The sequence below is a fragment of the Carassius auratus genome, chromosome 26 (assembly GCF_003368295.1).
Source record: "Carassius auratus strain Wakin chromosome 26, ASM336829v1, whole genome shotgun sequence".
NCBI classification, from domain to species: Eukaryota; Metazoa; Chordata; class Actinopteri; order Cypriniformes; family Cyprinidae; genus Carassius; species Carassius auratus.
In genome coordinates this window covers 9,124,333-9,143,165 of record NC_039268.1, presented here as the reverse complement: position 1 = coordinate 9,143,165, position 18,833 = coordinate 9,124,333, and the positions used below count along the sequence as shown (strand labels likewise).

Below are 18,833 nucleotides of genomic sequence, written 5' to 3'. Positions count from 1 at the left end.
TTGATATAAATATAATCTGGATATATTTACATTATATCCAGAAGTGCAAAAAGTCATACCAATGTCTAAAATATTTTATTATATAGAAGGTGTGAAATAAAAAGGCTTTTAAATCTATTTTCCTTTATCCTTATCCAGGAAGTTTGATTATTGCTGTTGGCAATGGGAGGCATTTGAGTCAAAACAATTGAGAACCAGCGCTTCAGGCATTGTAGATAAAACCTTTAATTGTGAACTTTCCACTGAAGACAAAGTAATTAAAAGATGTTCTTTACTGGACTTGAATAGCATTGATTTGAATAGCTCACATCATTTACATCAGTGAGGGTTAGGTTCTTTATAGCGATCATTCTTACTGATGTCCGGTTTGTCAGTAAATCGTTATTTTGAGTTAGATCTTTTCACTGAATCAGTTGAACCATTTTACAAAACAAGTCTAAAGAATTTGTTCCTGAATCAGTTTGAGCAGTTCTTATAGCTCAGTGAACCAAGAACGATTTCATTTGGACATGTCTGTCTTGTAAATAACTGACTCATTGAATAAAATGATACTTTAATAGCTGAATTATGAAAATGTTATGAGTAAAGTACACAAATATATCTGAGACTTGACTGTAAGAAAATTTAATCAGCACACATATGCATGAGAGTTGTTTTTAATAAAAAGCATTTTATTAAAATGTCTTATTCAGCCAAGATCTAAATAAATACAAATCTTATTTTGGTTTCTAAATGACTTTATGTTTTATACGAGCTGAATCATGGCTGCAACAATCTGAACAGGGACATATGAAGCACTGTTAATAATAATAATAATAAAACTGTAATAATAATAAAACTGTAAACATTTACACGTTGATATACTGGAACATTTCTGTGCATGTATTATCCTAAAATTGTCAAGGAACAAATAGTGACATGAAGCAAACAAACTGTTTGAAATGATCAATTCATTTAAATCAAAATGTATTATGTTACAGTTACTGAGATTATTTAGCAACACCCATTTTTACTCACAGTTGCTGTTTGGCAAGTGTTAATTTTAACCTTGCTTGCACACATACTTACACACGTGTACACACACAGAGACACACACGTTTACACAGACTGCTGACCTAGAGCATCTCACCATGTAGATCTGAGAGGATAAGAATGCGGATTACAGTGGTAACCCCACCAAGGGGACTTACATTGCTATTACCATACTGCTGATAACAGGAAGAAGAGGAGAGAAGACTAGGCTTACATTTTCCTTCTCTTTTTGTGCTTCTTGCATCTTTTTTATGCGTTGAACTCACTCTTTTTAAGACCCGTATCTCTTTGTTACACAGTGGACACAAAAAGTGTTTGGACACTGAAGTCACACTTGAAAATGTGTGAATGTCACTGCATTCTTTACAAAATATTTGCATACAAATGATTTTAGACCTTTTCTGAAAACTAATGTCACTGAGCCATTTTTACAATTACATTTAACCAATTGGTGTCAGTGACAACAGTTGTGCTTGAACAAATTAAACAACCATAATGCGTCCAAATATTTGTGTGTGAAATATTTTGTCTTACATCTAAGAAACATATCTATTAGTCCTAATAGACATAATAGATATGCCATATTGGTCATCTGGTTTGTTTAGTTTTTCTGTGCCCCTTGTTTAGTTCATTGTTTCATCAGTGCGTTCCTATCACCTGTTTGCCGCCAGCTTCCTGCCTTATTTAAGCTCAATCTTTGGTTCTATTCTTGATTCGGTATTACAATAGAATTGGTGTGTGTGGAAACCCCTTTTCTATGTGGACTATCTTCTTCCTGGATACTATTAAACTTGCTGAATTTATCTTTGTCTTCGTGTGCCTTCCTTAACCTGAGTGTGACAGAATACCGGACCACCAAAAAGAATAGCAGCTTTTAATCCCTCTTTTTTTTTTTTTTATAAAATAATTCCTCCACTTCCTGCTGGAGCAGGGGGAAAGATCTCTGAAGAACCATACAAGACCGTTCCTGAATATAGCTCACTAAACCAGCTATCCAGAAGACAAGCCATTGTCTGAATATGGTCCTTGAGAGAGTTTTGCCACTTTCGTGGAGTGGATGCTGGTGGACTGCGGACGTTGCGGACGATGACACCAGCCCCACTCTGGACCCAGAGTCCAGCCCACCATCACCTCACTACGTTGAGCCAAAGCCTGAGCCACCAGCTGGCCACGACGAGCCATCACCAGAGAGAGCGACAGAGCAGAGGATCACCCCTGGAGCCAGAGCCTCACTCGACGTGGCAATGTTGCATGCGACAGTGGATAATCCGACTGAGCAGTGGAGGAAAAGCCCCGTCCACTGCACCACCACAGAGGGTGAGCTGAGGCAGGACTCGGGAGCTTTAATTTACTTCTTTTCTGAGTTACCTAAACTTCTGTCATCATCTTCCTGTCCTGATGTATCCTTGGAGGCCGTAAATGAACTGTCTGTCTGCCCTGAACTATATGCCTGGACTATAATGACCACGGAGGTCGTTCCTCTTACACTGGTGCTCACAGTGCTGAAAGGGGCCTTATGTTGTGTGTGGGCAGCACACACTGTCCCTAAGCCCCCTGAACATTCTGAACTCCCGCCCAGCCTCCCTCTCCCACCACCTCTGCACCAGTCCTCACTATCGCCTTCGCTGTCTCCTGACAGCCCCTCAGCTCACCCCCAGCCCACCATCTGTGTGGTGGGATCGCTGCAGGTCTGCCATTCTCCATCTGGATCTGGGCTGGATGAGCCTCTGTCTCCACCTCCAGCCTCTAAATCCCTCTGCCCTTTGACCCAGTGGCTCCACCATGACTCCTAGCTACCTCCTCTCTTGCCTGTCAGTCCACCAGCTCCGTTGGGGTCCCTCGTCCCTCCGCTCCACCTTCGTCAGTCATCTACCATACACCGCTCGGGACTCCACTCCTCCGGTTCCGCCTCATCCCTCCGTCCCTCTAGCTCCACCGCAAAATAGAAAATCAAGAGGAACCTTTTTTTGAAATATAAATCTTTTGTAAAAGTACCAGTTCAGTGCACCATTGCTGATTTTTGCCTCAAAGTGCTAATTTGCTCCTTATTAATAGTTAGTAATATAGTTGTTAGGTATTGGGTAAGATTAGGGATGTAGTAAATGGGCTTTATAAGTACTAATAAGCAGCTAATATGTTAATAATAGGCATACAAATAAGCAACTAGTTAAGGGTGAGTATTTGGTCCATATAATAAAGTGTTGCCATATATTTTTAAAATTTGACCCTGGACCACAAAACCTCAAGCCTTAAGTCATGATGGGTATATTTGTAGTAATAGCCAACAATACATTGTATTGGCCAGTTAACGATTTTTCTTTTGTGCCAAAATTCATTTAGATATTAAGTAAAGGTGGGGAAGTCGTGGCCTAATGGTTAGAGGGTTGGACTCCCAATCGAAGGGTTGTGGGTTCTAGTCTCGGGCCGGATGGAATTGTGGGTGGGGGGAGTGCATGAACAGCTCTCTCTCCACCTTCAATACCATGACTTAGGTGCCCTTGAGCAAGGCACTGAACCCCCAACTGCTCCCCGGGCGCCGCAGCATAAATGGCTGCCCACTGCTCCGGGTGTGTGCTCACAGTGTGTGTGTGTGTGTGTTCACTGCTCTGTGTGTGTGCATTTCAGATGGGTTAAATGCAGAGCACAAATTCTGAGTATGGGTCACCATACTTGGCTGAATGTCACTTCACTTTAAAGATCATATTCCGATGATGATATTTTTTTTATTTCCTACCATAAATTTATCAAAACTTAATTTGTGATTAGTAATATGCTATGTATAATTGTTATGAATATTTGGACATATTTAAATGCAATTAGATGTTTTGCACCATCAGATTTCTAGATTTTCGAATAGTTGTATCTCGGCCAAATATTGTCCTATCCTAACAAACCATACATCAATGGAAAGCTTATTTATTCAGCTGTATGTAAAAAAAAATACTGGTTTTGTGGTCCAAGGTCACATATAGTGCAAAGACATTCGTGTAATTGAAGTCTGACTTAAATGGGACTGCTATAATACACTGTTTTCTCTCTCTATTCTGTTTTAAATTAGATGTATGGAAATTTTACAGGTTTTAAGAGTTATAATAAATAGCAGCACAAAATCAGCACCAATCACTGATTCCCTGTGTGGTTGCCATGACACTGTATTCTGACTGGTCCTGATCAGCAAGGTGACATTGTTTCCAGTCTATGTGTGGGCTGAGGCATATTTAACAGGACTGTGTGCGTTGAGCAGCTCTAAAGATTTGCCGTTCCGGTCACACCTGAAAGTATGACCAAACATCAAGTGACCTGATTTCACACAGCATTTTCCCAAGAAGCCGGTTGTCTGAAATAGACGTCCGATTATATATTTCCTTTGCTTTCATGTTAGTCTACAGGAATAGATGGGCTTAACAGACCTCACTGGAAGCCCACTCGGAAGTCACGCTGCCTTTAAAAGTGTTTGGAGTAATAGAGGATAAATGACCTTTACCCTTGTGGAGTGAGTCAGCCATCTTTCCGCCGATGCAGAGAATAGAAGACTTCCTTTGATCGGCTGCCAATCAAAGCACCCACTTCCGTTGGAAAACACACACGTTGCCCTCTATCTGTACCCCTATTGTGTTTGAGTGGGCTGTATCACGGAGATGACAATCTAGAGACATGGAGGGCACGGCAGACAGGCGGTCATCGGCAAGAAAGGAGCGATGGAGAGATTTGGAAGGTGGATGAAAGGGCTGGTTTGTCATTTAATGGCTTCTGTGAGAAAAACGAAGGCAGGGTGCCTAGCCTGTCTGTGAGTGTGTGTGTGTGTGTGAGCGATTAGTCACTGTAGAATGCTCTGCTGCTTTCTGAGTCTTGCCTCAGTAGCTCCTCACACAGACAGTTACAGAAATAGAAACAGGAAGTGCTTTCATTTCACTCAGTGGCCCTTTAAAATCACAGTCAGATTTGCCGCACAGAAGGAGGTGGGGGAGAGAGCGAAGAGAAAAGAGGGCAGGAAAAGTGATGAGAGGAGATGTGTGGGGATATTTGGATCAGTGCATCTCTATAATAAGCCAGAGCTGTCTGGTGGGATATAGTCTAAGCAAGAGGAACTATATTTCGTTCTGAACTGCTAACGAGGGCTCACGCTGCCTTATGATTGCACAGCTTTGTTAGTGCACATTTTCAGGTATAATTTATGCACCAGCAAGTACATCATGTGCTAAATCTATTAGGGCAGAGTCAGTGGTGGATTTGTAATGTGGGGATGTTCCCGCTACCCAGACAAAAAAACAAACAAACAAAAAAAAAAAAAACACTTTTCTTCAACATTGATAATAATGCTACATGTTTCTTGAGCATATTATAAGGATTTCTGAAGAATCATGTGACATTATATACATAAATACATAGAAAGCACATTAAAACAGATATTAAAACAGATATTTTAAGTTCTATAAGCATTTCACAATATTATTGTTTTTGCTGTATATCAAATAAATGGCGCTGTGGTTAGCATAAGAAATTTGCCAGTAAGAAACTTAGTCAATCACATGACAGATTGTTACTGCAGGATTTTTACATTCTTTTGCAATGAAAATTACAGTAATAATGTGCTAATCTAATCGGTGCTAATAAGATACATAAATATTGAAATTTATGCTGAATCAAAGGCTAAAAACATATCAAGACAATCTATATAAAACTATATATTTCAGTAAAAAAAAAAAAAAAAAAAACTTTCCATTGGTCCTACAATGGAGCTTTGTGGGATCTTGTTCCTTCATTCTTTTCATATCCACTTTTTATTAGTACTGTACATCTCCATGGCCAATTCACAGACAAACTGGAAAATGGAGAAAAAGTAGCTGTCCTCTAGTGTTCTTCTTCAAACCTCTTCACAGTTCTGTCCTTTTTTTTTTTTTTTTGCAGCAGTCACTGCGGCAACAAGAGCACCTCCAGATAAACATGGCAAGACAGAAAGACAGGGACTAAGAAACCAAAAGAAACCAAAAAAGAGAGGGAAGCTATCTCTTTAGTTATAGTCTTCACCTCTCTCTGTGTGTGCTAGTATGTGTCTATCCACACGCACATCCATTGTAGACCGAACACTTACATCATAGTTTAGTCTAGCCCAGGCTTTAAGGGATGTTTACTCCCTGCCATGTGATATCCTGAGCTTCCGACACTAATTCTTTCTCACTTTATATCAATATACAAAGCTACATATTTGCATTTGACTGCCATATGCCTGATTCAGGCCCTCAGGTGTGTGCTTGTATGTTTGAGAGAGCGACAGACAGGATCAGCGCGTGCCAGTCGGGAGTTATGACGTTTAAACATCATCTATCTTTGCCTCTCTGAAGTCCTTGCACTCAGGGATTGGGCCTGTCAAAACATACACTCCCAACTGCTGCACAGGGCACAAAGAAACACACATTGACACACACAAACACTCTCTAGAAACCTGACTCATTCAGTCATCCCTGAAACAGCAGAGATGCTTAGAGAGAGAGAGATAGAAGATGTCTCTGTTTTAGTAGCATTCTTTGGGCAAATTTCTGTGCTTGAACAGCAGCTGTACAAAAATATAATTTGTAATATTTAAAAATATGAAATGTAAATAAATGTAGTATTTTATTATTTTTTATGTATATATAATTGATATATACATTGCATTTTAATCTATCTATCTATCTATCTATCTATCTATCTATCTATCTATCTATCTATCTATCTATCTATCTATCTATCTATCTATCTATCTATCTATCTATCTATCTATATATCTATGTATCTATCTATCATCTAATCTTTTAAAAAATATGAAAATGAATTATAAGATGTGATTTTAATTGATAAATACTTGAAAGCTACATGGCATTTTTTTATTTTGTGGATAACACACACACATATGTATAGTTTTATGTAATTTATTTTTTAAACAAAAGAGTGTTTTAATAGAATAACAGTTTTGGCTGTGTATTACAAAATCTTATGTTCATTTGTATTGTAAGTATTAAATATCTCTCTCTCTTTCTTCCAGATCCACCTTCCTCGGTCTTGCTTCCTGATGCTCTTCCTCCAGTTCGCAGCTCCACAACTCCTCCACGCCCATATACGGGCACGCTCCGCCCCTCACTCACTACTACCACGACAACCACCATGGCTCCGCCTCGCCGCCATAACAACATCCTCCCAGAAGCCCTGACACGGTCACCTCCCTCTCTGCAGACTCCAGTCGCTGTTGACTATTGTGCCCCACGTCTCACTGCTGAAATCTCATGGCCACGGACACACCAGGGACAGGTTGCTAAGCAACCGTGCCCACCTGGCACCATAGGTTAGTAAGAGAGTGATTAATCTATTATTAGGGGCAGTGTGTGCATAGAGGTTTATTTTGTTTAATGTGTATTGAATACATCAGCGCTTAGGTTTAGCTGTGTGTGTGTGTGTTGTGCTCTTGGAACGATCTGATACACTTCAGCAACCTAGCAAGGCTCCTGATAAAATGAATGAAAGAATTAATTTGTCATTCTAGCCTGTAATTAATTTATCATCCCAGTGTTTAGAGCTAAACTCATCATTAGTAAATCTTTATAATTATGTTCAACAATAGGAATTACCACAGTACAAATAATTACGGTCACAATTTATTTTAAGGTCCAATTCTCGCCATTAACAAACCATAACTACAACATTTGCCTCAATAGACTACTAATTTGCTGTTTATTAATAGTCAGCAGGGTAGTTGTAGGGTTTAGTTATTGAGTAGGATTAGGGATGCAGAATATGGTCATGAAGAATATGTGCTTTATAAGTACTAATAAAACAGCCAATATGTTAGTAATAGGCATGCTAGTTAATAGTGAGAATTGGTCCTTATATTAAGTTGTTACCATAATTACATAGTCTTTTATTATTTAACCTAAATTAAGTGGCCCTTAAAAGCATTTAGACACTCTAGTGTACAATTAAGCATGTCAGATTCGTTTATATAACAAAATACCAGATCAAAGTGTCATTTATTATTAGAAAGATAAATATTCCAAAATATTTGCAAATATTTCACAATACACAAGGGACAATTCACCCAAAAATGACATTTATGTCATCATTTACTGACCATAATGTAATTCCAAACATCTATGACTTTCAACAACAACAAAAAACACGAAATTTTCCAAATATATTTATATGCTTTTATGTCCACAAAGTGGAAGCCAAAAGGTGACCATAAATCATAAAGGGACCATAATATTGGCCATTTTTCTAATACACCTGACCATGAATGAGATTTACAAGAAAATGCTGCAATGTAGGATAAGATTGAAATTAATGTACATAGACTTTTGCTATGTTCCTCACACAAATACAGTGTACACATCAAATGCACAACATTTATGGTGACATTGAAGCACTCACTTTCTGTTAAACATCTCCTTTTGAGTTCTGTGGATTAAGTAAAAAACATCATGTAGGTTTTTAACAACACAAAGGTAAGTAAATAATGACAGAATAATCTTTTTTGGTTCTTAAGTTTGTCTTAAGTATCTCAAATACTTGTTCAAGCCACTGTAAATGGTCATAAACTTTATTAAAAAAAATGTGTCTGTTGAATTCATCAAAAAAAAAAAAATCTCTTTCCTGTTACTGAGGTTAGCTTGTTCAGGTGTTCTGTCTGTGCCACCTCATTATGTGGGCAGCTGCCAGCTGTGGATTGACACATTATGTATCGCTTGTAAATCTCTTGCCCTGCTTATGTGTGTGATTGGTTTGACAGCAATTGGAAGGCAATGTTTCTCTCAGTGTGGATGTGCATATGTGTGAGCGAATGTGTTTGTGTGCTTTGTGCTGTGTTCATGTTTTCCTATATTATTATTTTTCAGGTGTAGCCACGTTTAATTGTTTGCTTGGCTACTGGGATCCGAAGGGACCAGATCTGAGCAACTGCACCTCACCGTGGACCAATCACATCACTCAAAGGGTGAGTAAAAACACGGCACCATTGGAAATATGCTAATGCCGTATCAGCCTATTTAAAAAACTGAGAAGAGAGCGATATGCCTATGGCAAATATTCTTAAAGCATAATTTGGCCTGGAGGTTTTTTTAACAGAAGGCACAAAAGCTTATCACAAAGAGCAGCCTGTAGCAAAACAGCTTAGAGGAAATTTAGTGTACAACAAAATGAGCCAAAAATGCAAACTGTCAAGATCAGCCGCAATTTATTTCACTTTGTGACAAAATTGCGAAAAGGCAACAGTGCAGCCAAAAGTGTCATGCTACTGCAGCTTGAAATAATGTGGCATGTGTGTGTGCAAGTGTGAACTGAGAGTGCACGTGTGTGTAAAGTGTGATGATGACTGAAGCTTAACGGTAATGTGAAATGGTTTCCTTTGTACTACAGAGAGCAAATCAGAAAATAGGGAGAATCACAAATCTATGAAGCCATTTGTTCATCCACTTATTCGGCCATCAAGGGACAGAGAGAATAAAATCAATATGCCCACGTACATCTCTCTCTCTCTCTCTCTCTCTCTCTCTCTTTTCCTGTAGATGAGATCGGGAGAAACCGCTGCTATAGTTGCACGGGAGTTGGCTGAACAGACAAAGGGAGAGTTGAGACCCGGAGATGTTCCTTCCACAGTCAAAGCCATGGCACAACTGGTTGAACTACTGGACGTACAGCTGCGAAATCTCACCCCAGGGGGAAAAGACACAGCGGCACGTAGCTTAAACAAGGTATTCCTGCTGTTAATAAACCACAGTCACTTTCTAGGTATTAATTACACTATTATTACACATTTATTACATGTTAGTTACATTGCTGTTCTTTAGGATTGAGAAAGCTTATTGTGTTCTTGTGTATTTTTGTGTGAAAAGAAGTGGGAGAGAGAGAGAAGTGCTCTAATTCTGTGCAGAGTACAGTGTTTTAGGCAGTAAACCTGTGGCAGTCCACAGATCAAAGGCTTTAAGGCCCAAATGGGAAAACTTCCTGTTAAAAACAGCTACTGCTCGATAGACAGAAATCCTTACACTCACACACACCAACACAGACTCTTATAAATAAGGACACACAAATTAAAACAGCTCATAAAGCCCCGGTGAGTTTTTCCAATTAACAAAAGAAGCCTCAACATAAAAGAATAATAATAAAAAAATACTTCAAAGTGGTGAAACACACACGCAGACTGCACAGTATTACACATACAGAGAGATTAATTCGTTAGAAACATAACGAACATCCTGTAAGATTTCTAATTCACAGAAATATATGTGGTTTATGCATATCATATTGGTTGCTCGTGACACAAAAACAAGTCGCAGGTCTGTTCATGGAGAGCAGGGGAAAGAAACGATGCTAAATGAAAATAATAAAATGCAACTAACTAGGAGTGTAACAATATGCTAAACATTTCTAAAGCAGACATAAAGTCATGGCCAAAAATATCGGCGCCCTTTGTAAATAAAATTAAAGAAGGCTGTGAAATTAATCTGCATTGTTAATCCTTTTGATATTTTATAAAAATAAAAAAAATTACAAAATCTTACCTTTCATTGGATAATAAGAATTTTTAATGATGAGAAATATCATGACTAAAATAAATGAATGTTTTTCTCAAATACAGATTGACCACAATTAATTGCATCCTTTTACTCAATACTTTTTTGAAACCTTCTATTGACAGCTCTAAATGTTCTCCTATAATGCCTGATGAGGTTAGAGAACACCTGACAAGAGATCAGACACCATTCATTCATCCAGAATCACTCCAGGCCCTTTAGATTCCCAGCTTCACATTGGTGCTTCTCCTCTTCAGTTCACCACACTCATTGTCTGTAGGGTTCAGGTCAGAGGACTGGAATGGCTATAGCAGAAGCTTGCTTTTGTGCCCATTGACCCATTTTTGTGTTGTTTTTGAGGTTTGTGTTAGGATAATTGTATGGCTGGAAGATCTAAACATGGCCCATTATAAGATTTCTAAAAGAGTCAGTAACTTTTAGATTTTTTATCTGTTGGTATTTGATAGAATCAACTGTCAATTGTCTGAACAAGACGTCCAGACGGCCCACGACATTAAAAATACAACTGTATATTTCATTGTACACATGGGGTAATTTTTATCTCTGTGTTCACCAAACCCATCTTGAGTGTTAATTTTTAGTTTCATCTGACTATAGAAGCCAGTCCTATTTGAAGTTCCAGTCATGTCTAATAACTGAATATGCTAGAGTTTGTTTTTGGATGAGCTAGAATAATTTTTGTTGAAACCCTCCCAAACAACATGTGGTGATGTAGTTACTGTTTAACCATTTTTTTAAGGTTTTCTGACCCCGAGACTCAACTATTTTCTGCACTTCTCCAGCTGTGATCCTTGGAGAGTCTTTAGCCACTCAAACTCTCCTTCTTACCGTGAATTAGGACGATATAGACACATGTCCTCTTCCAGTCAGTTTGTAACATTTTATGTTGGTTGGAAATTCTTCAATTATCTTTTGCTGCACATCAGAAATATATACTGTGGTTTTTCTCATTGTGATGGATGATTAAGGGAATTTGGGCTTTGTTTTCCCTCCTCTTTATATTTCTGTGAAACAGGAAGCCATGGCTGGATAATTTCATGTTCATAATCACTCTGGAGTGCTCACAATTGTGAATATGAATAAGAATATACTTCAGAAATATTTTACTCAAAAGAATTTCTAGGGGTGCCAATAATTGTGTTCAACGTGTATTTGAGAAAAAATATTCATTTCATAATGATATTTCCCCCCATTTTAATTTCTTATTATCCAATGGAAGTTTCAATTTTTTGTGATTTCTTTTCAAATATTTTTGGCCATGACTGTATGCTAAACAGTTAACAAAAAAGTTAATAAAAATGTAGAATTTGATATTAGCTGGTATTAAATGGGCTGGTTCCAAGTACACATGGCAATTGTGACACCAAAATAGCAATATTCATATTCTGGTTATATCTGAAAATATAGAATTATTTTCATGTCAGAGATTAAATGCATCAAAAAAAAGTTTTACATATTGTACATCTAAAAAATGACCACTTATTATGTTCATATGCATATTGCACATTTATCCAATAACATTATTTAGACCTTATTTTTATATTTGATAGAAAATCAGACATCAATAAATCTAACAGACTGCAATTCCCCTGTTGCATTATCATACAATATATTCAGAACTACTTAGTAATTTAAAAGTGTACACCTTGTATTAACGACAATATTTTGGCACAAATTTTGGCATGAATTTTCCTATTGAACTGGTGTCACGTTAAATATTTTGCATCTAGTTAGACCTTTGCAGTTTATGATCTTATTTAAATACACTTATTCCTAGAATAAATTGTCAAAGGTCCAGGCAAAATCTGGGTTCTGAAGCAAAAACAGTTTGAACACCAGAAGTCCCAAAACAGAGTTCCTTGTTGTCTTTCTCTGCACATTAAGCTGGAATAGGAGAAAGAATTTTACTGTCAAAAAAATCACACACATCACCTTTAATGTGTCTAAACCTAGACCAGTGAATCTCATTCATTCTCTCAGGGCCAGCTGAGCACTTTAGGGTCTGAATATCACTTTACAAACTTTAAACATCCAGCCTGTCAGTTTCCTATTACCAGCATCTAGCTAAAGTTATCAATTACACAAACATCAGCTCTTCTGCAATAAGACACAGTCTGATCCTCTTGTCCATTCAGACTTTGTATATCTCAGTGTTGTTTGTTTGTATATTTACAGTATTATTGCCCTGGCAGACATGTAGGAATGTTTAATGGGTACAGTGTCAGTTTCATGAGTTAACATGGTGACTGTAACTTAGTAACAGGTACATTTTGTTCCTAATTCTGCTCTGATACATAATATTATTATGGTCCCTTATTATTTATTACTGAATGATTGTAGATTATTTCAGCTAATTAAGCTTTGTTTCCTATTTGGCTCCGAATGATTAAATATGCGCTTAGAATTTTCATGTGTAGTTGTGTTTGTGCACTGTATGTGAGATATTGTCATTGTAATGTTTTAATATTTTCTTTCAGCTCCAGAAGAGAGAGCGATCGTGCCGTTTCTTCATACAGGTACTTCACTCTGTCCTTATTTATTGTGTTGTGTGTGTGTAGGCACGCAGAGATTGTGATCGCATTTTTATGCATGTTCCATATCACTTAAACATGTACATAGATGGGTAAGGTTTTCAACATAAATGCTGCTTTATACATGTGTGGAGCCGTATCTGTCACACCATATGAATCATATTGGTTGGTGTGTGTCTGTGCGTCTGCGCTTGTGCCTGTGGGCTGCATTTTTTGCATTTATAAAAGCAGAGCAATTTTTTCTCCTGAGGAAGCAGTAGTGATGTCAGCACTGGTCAGCAGTGTCACATCAGGCGACTGATAAACACACACACACACAGACAGTGAAAAAAGCACAGAATAATGTAGATAAGCTCAAGAAAAGCTTAGCAGACTGAATGAATGGAAAAGCATGAGAGGAACTGATTTAGAGGAAGAAAATGACTGATGCATATCTCAAACTGAGCCAGGCTGCTCAGTCAACCCTGCCAATGCATGACAGATTTATACTGATTTTTTACTGCATGAAATAATTGAGGTCTAAATGTTGCTTGAGTATTGTTTTTTTTTTTTTTTTTTTAAAGTGCACTTGGTAACTTTTCCTCATTAAAAATGTTTTAGCCCTAAAGAGATGATTAGTAATTAAAAAAACAAACAAATCTGTTTAAAATCACTCATTTGAGACAAAGACTCCAGTTACATTAGCAGCCTAATAAAACCGGATTTATTTTATATTGAGCAGGTCATCTGAGGGTGAAAAATAAAGACCACATGACTAGCTGAATATTACTCAGTTTGTCTTGTAATCAATCTATTATTGTACTCTGCTCACATAAACAACATGGCTGTGAATAATGCATGTCTGCAGTCGGGGTGTCATGCACTTTTTATATACAGTATTTTAATTTAGCTGTATTATTTATCAGTTTTTATCATGATTAGATCCTTTTTACACACCAAAAATCATGACCTTTTAATTATTAAATAATAACTTTAATTGTATTATTATTTTTATTATTATTTAGGTGCACATGAAATTTTTTCCTCATTAAAACATGTTTACCCCTTAACAAATGAATCATCATTTCGGAAAATATGTTTTAAATCTTAGAATGAGATGTCATATCAGTAACCTGATTTTGAGCAGGTCACCTCACAGAATATTTTCACATCACAATTCTGTATTCACAGAATAATTCTGTAATTCTCAGAATTATTTCTTTTTTCTCTCTCTCTCAAAACCCTTGCCAGTTTAAATCGGCATGCTTCTGTTTACAATGGCATCGATAACGGAAATCTATTCCTTTTTCATGATCCCGCATCCACACCATTAGGCAGCATTAGTCGGAGATGACTGCTATATTGCCCAGAGCAACTTGATCCAAAAAAGGTTGTATTTTCAAATACTCTGCTGAGTAAAACAAGTCTATCAAAACATCAATTGATCCTGCTGATTTAGACAGAGAGAATTACAGGATTCCATGACAACTGTCTGAAGCCTCCCCGTGCTGACATCAAGCAAATATGGATTCCCAGTGGTCATCTAATATGTAATGCAGTGTGTGTATATGTGTCTCTTCACGCTGGATTAGCTCCTCGGCTTCAAAGCACTTCAGTTCTGCTCCATTTACCAAGTCTGTGGAGAGTATTGCCACTCTGCGTGTGAGGAAACAGAAAATAAGAAGAGTTTTAAAAAATCTCTTATCTGTCTCCGCGGTATGAGCCCCCAACACACACACAAACTTTCCCCTGACCTCTTGACACACTCTGTCAGAAGATTTCATAAGCAGTTTTGTGAGGAAGTAAATTTAACTCTTCCTTTTTACCTTTTATCCCAGTCGTCTCTCATCTCTGTCTCTCCCTTTTCTCTCTCTCGTAAAAGGGTCATTACTTTAGTGGTGTCAAAATGAATATACTCATCGCGTCTTGAACACACTCTTTCTCTGTCTCACACACACATGCGCCGCTCTACTGTAACTGGGGCAGAATGATTCAACCCAATGGCCAGATTAGCCTGCAGCAACCTAAAGACAAACGACAAAACTTCCCTCTGTCCATCCCTACGGATGAGTGCACTACAGCGAGAGAAGTTAATTACATTATATAGCTCTCCTCTACAGATTTGATACACTTTATATGTGCTGTAGCAGTTGTAATAATAATGCAAGGTTATGAACTTCCACAGAGACATGATCTGTTTAAAACGAATGGAAGTTGACCTGGAATTATTGTTAACAGCATTTTTGTGAAAGTGACAAATATATTTGGCCTGCTTTGTGAATATCATTGTAGTCCATATGTTAATGTTGCAGCACGCTGCACTTTTTCAAATGAAAAGCAAAATTGTAATGTGGCGCGATACACTCAGCAAGCTTTTTTAATAAACTACCAGCTTAAGTCTTACCCCTTCATTTGTATATCAAGGTTGAGGTTTTAATATCCCTGTGATAATATCCTCTGCCAAATTTAAAACGCTTAATATCTTAATATCACTTTTTTTTTTTTTTTTTTTAAATACCCTTATATTAGTTTCCACCGCACAGCCGGGACATTTCATTTTCCTATATAGCGCTCTTATAGAGCCATAAATTAGCTCTTGCCTTGTGTGAACCTGTGCGTGTTTGTGTGGATGTGAGTGTGTGTGTGTGCGCGCGTGATGACAGCTTCTTTCATTTTCACAATGTCTCATGCTCCCTGTGGATCTTTCTTCAGTTTGACAGGTTTATACTCCAGCACAGAAACCGTGTAGTGTGTGAGAGTGGAAGAGAAATGGTTTATGGGAGGGGTTGGCACTTTGGGAAATATGTCCTTATTGTGAAGTTCAGATGTCAGAATGTATGTGCGTGCGGGTTCAGAAGTCGTCCCCCACCTGCAGAACGCTGACATCTCTCTTTTTCTCTGTTCTGCAGGCCATGGTAGAAACGGTGAATAACCTTCTGCAGGTGCGATCCCGAGCGGCGTGGAGGGAGCTGTCTGTGGCCGAGCAGCTGCGGTGCGCAACCATGCTGCTAGATACGGTGGAGACGGGCGCCTTCATGCTCGCAGACAACCTCCTCAAAACCGACACCATACAGGAGAGCACCGACAACATACGTGAGTTTACCAAACACGTCCTTGCACATGCTAAGCGAATGTTTACAGGCAAATCTCTATGCATATATTTCATTGAGCTAATCAGATTTCACCCCCGTGACTCCTGCTGCTTGTTCTGATTTCACCTGTCATGAGGAGACAAAAACAAGTTAAACAACAGATGGATAAAAAAATCGGATGTTTTTATGCACATGAGGGAAATTCCTAAACTGATTCGTAATTGAATAAGAACCATAGAAATCGATGATTTCACAGACCCGTTTGATAGTGTGCTGGGTTTGTGTAAAATAATAATAATGTCACAGTTTCTTCACATACTGCACATAAATCTTCAAAACATGATGGGTTTTTATTTCCCGCTTTCATTTTTAACACTTCCAAAGACACGCTTCAAGAGGTGTAAAAACGCATTAATGCATTGCAATGTATCGCTGTGTGCATGGAAATTCAATGCATCATTTACAGAATTGAATAATTATTATTGTACATTATCATATATTTTTTTATTGTAATGATACCAAAATGTAACCAAAGTATAGAATTCAATTCTTGAGAATGTGAATGCAAAACTTATTCCACTATAGCATGAATTTGACTTCCAGTTACATTTGTGTTTTTAGTATCTTGTTTTGCAAACAGTTATGAATCAAGACTAATATAGCCAGATCGTGACCACATTTTGAATTGTTTGATTATTTGCACTGTTTAGTAAAGAAACACATTGCAGAAATACTAATGTGTTAAAAAAAACATTTAAACAAGAAAAAATTTATTTTAGAAACAAAACTGCATACATTTTTTAAAAGTCTGGGGTCAGTAAGATTTATTTTTGGACAAAAAACATACTTTTTTTTAGCAAGGGCTAATTAAAATGTACATTGTTCTCTTTTAATTAAATGCTGTTAAAAATAAATGTATCATGGTTTTCTCCTAAATATTAAGCAGAACAACTGTTGGATAATAATAAGAAATGTTTCTTTAGAGCCCTATCAGGATATTTTTATATTTTGCAATATTACACATTTTACTGTATTTCTTATTAAATAATTGTAGTTTCGGCATGCAAAAGAGACTCAAAAACATTAATGACCCCATTTTATTGACCCCACACTTAAAAAAGGTATTGTATTTTAGTCTGATTGTACTGTGTGTATATATATATATATATATATATATATATATATATATATATATATTTTTTTTTTTACTTTCTTCAAAAATGCACATAAACACTGCTAGGAGTTCACATGTAAGACCTGATGCATAAAAAACACATTATCACATTAGAGGTACACAGCAGGGTCACACGCTTCATGTGCACTCGAGCCAGATGTAACGAAGCATGCCTGTGAAAAACACAAGACACAGGGGGTCTCATTCTGTCTGACTCATGCAGAGGAATCCATGCCTCATCTTAAGAAACAGTAAGAAGGGGTCAAAATGTGTACTGAATGACAGAGACTGCCACAGATACACAGAAAGTATGCACTCAAAATGGCATCCTTTCTCCAGCTTGAAGGTATTAATAATTATGGATCAATATGTCAATTCAAACGTAACATTTGAAACCGTTGCTGTGTTAATTGTGGAACACTCTAGTACACCGGTAACTGCTCTCGTGCTGTCAGTCAGTGCAGGCAGGAGGCCCTTTTCTTCAAGCATCTTGTGAATGAATGGGCCCTGTGAAACTGTGAGAAGAAAAAATTAATCTAATCTATAATAAATATTTAAACCAATGCTAAAAATAAGGTTGCAAATTTAGGACAGTTTCAAATCCCGGAGCCTCTCTCTCACTCTCTAGAAATCTAGCAGTAATAAAATTGCAGTGTATTTACAGTATATATGCTTTTTCAAATAAACTAAATAGAATTACAGAAAATATTTCACTTTCATATTTTCAGGATGATCAGATTTTGCAATTAATCTCCCAAGGTTTACTTCTTACTATCAATGTGTTCTGCCAAAAATGAACAACAGGAACAAATAAATAGTGTGTGATACAACAAACCAAGGCTCAGTTAATGTACAGTACATGACATTTAGAAGCAGATAAATCAACAACACAACCACAATAATAAACCAGCCTGTAGTAAACATATAATTTTGCATCCATCTCTGTAAAACAACAGAAATTAAAGTACAGTCTGGTTCAAAAGCCTTAAATGGCCCCAAGAAATACAGTAAATATACTGTCCTCCTTCTTCTTCTTCTTCTTTTTATTCTATGCAACATAAAAAATATATATTTTGAGACATTTGGGGTGAACTGTCCTTTTAAACAGATCTCTTCAATGTATTTCCAAGAATCTTTATCATTATTTTACATATTTTGGCAAATGTAGTGACTAAATGTTCTCTGGTGCTGGCCATCTGATGCATCTGATGATCTCAGTGAATCCAGTACAGTCTGCTGAATCATAAATGCTCCAGAGGTGTCAGACTGATAGTCACAATTTACTGCTAAATGTAGCCGTGATGGCACTTTTACAGTCCTGCATCTGTTAGGAATAAAAAAAAAAGAAAGAAAAAAAAAACCTTCGAGCTTAAAGTTTATTGGTATTGAATATGCTGCAACTTCAGATGAAGTGTAGTGCTGTACATGTGATAGCACCACAGATTATTCCATCTGATACTAA

At 37.3% G+C, this 18,833-nt stretch overlaps 1 protein-coding gene across 9 annotated transcripts in view; it reads left to right on the top strand.

Moving 5' to 3' along the window:
- LOC113044263 (adhesion G protein-coupled receptor L3) overlaps positions 1 to 18,833 on the top strand; it is a 102,423-nt gene that overhangs the window by 49,062 nt on the left and 34,528 nt on the right. For all 9 annotated transcript variants that reach the window (XM_026204083.1, XM_026204078.1, XM_026204076.1 and 6 more), the window contains exons 7-11: positions 7,055 to 7,351; positions 8,898 to 8,995; positions 9,567 to 9,752; positions 13,073 to 13,111; positions 16,015 to 16,198. In XM_026204083.1, coding sequence (XP_026059868.1) covers positions 7,055 to 7,351; positions 8,898 to 8,995; positions 9,567 to 9,752; positions 13,073 to 13,111; positions 16,015 to 16,198 — 804 coding nt within the window. The remainder of the gene's footprint in view (positions 1 to 7,054; positions 7,352 to 8,897; positions 8,996 to 9,566; positions 9,753 to 13,072; positions 13,112 to 16,014; positions 16,199 to 18,833) is intronic.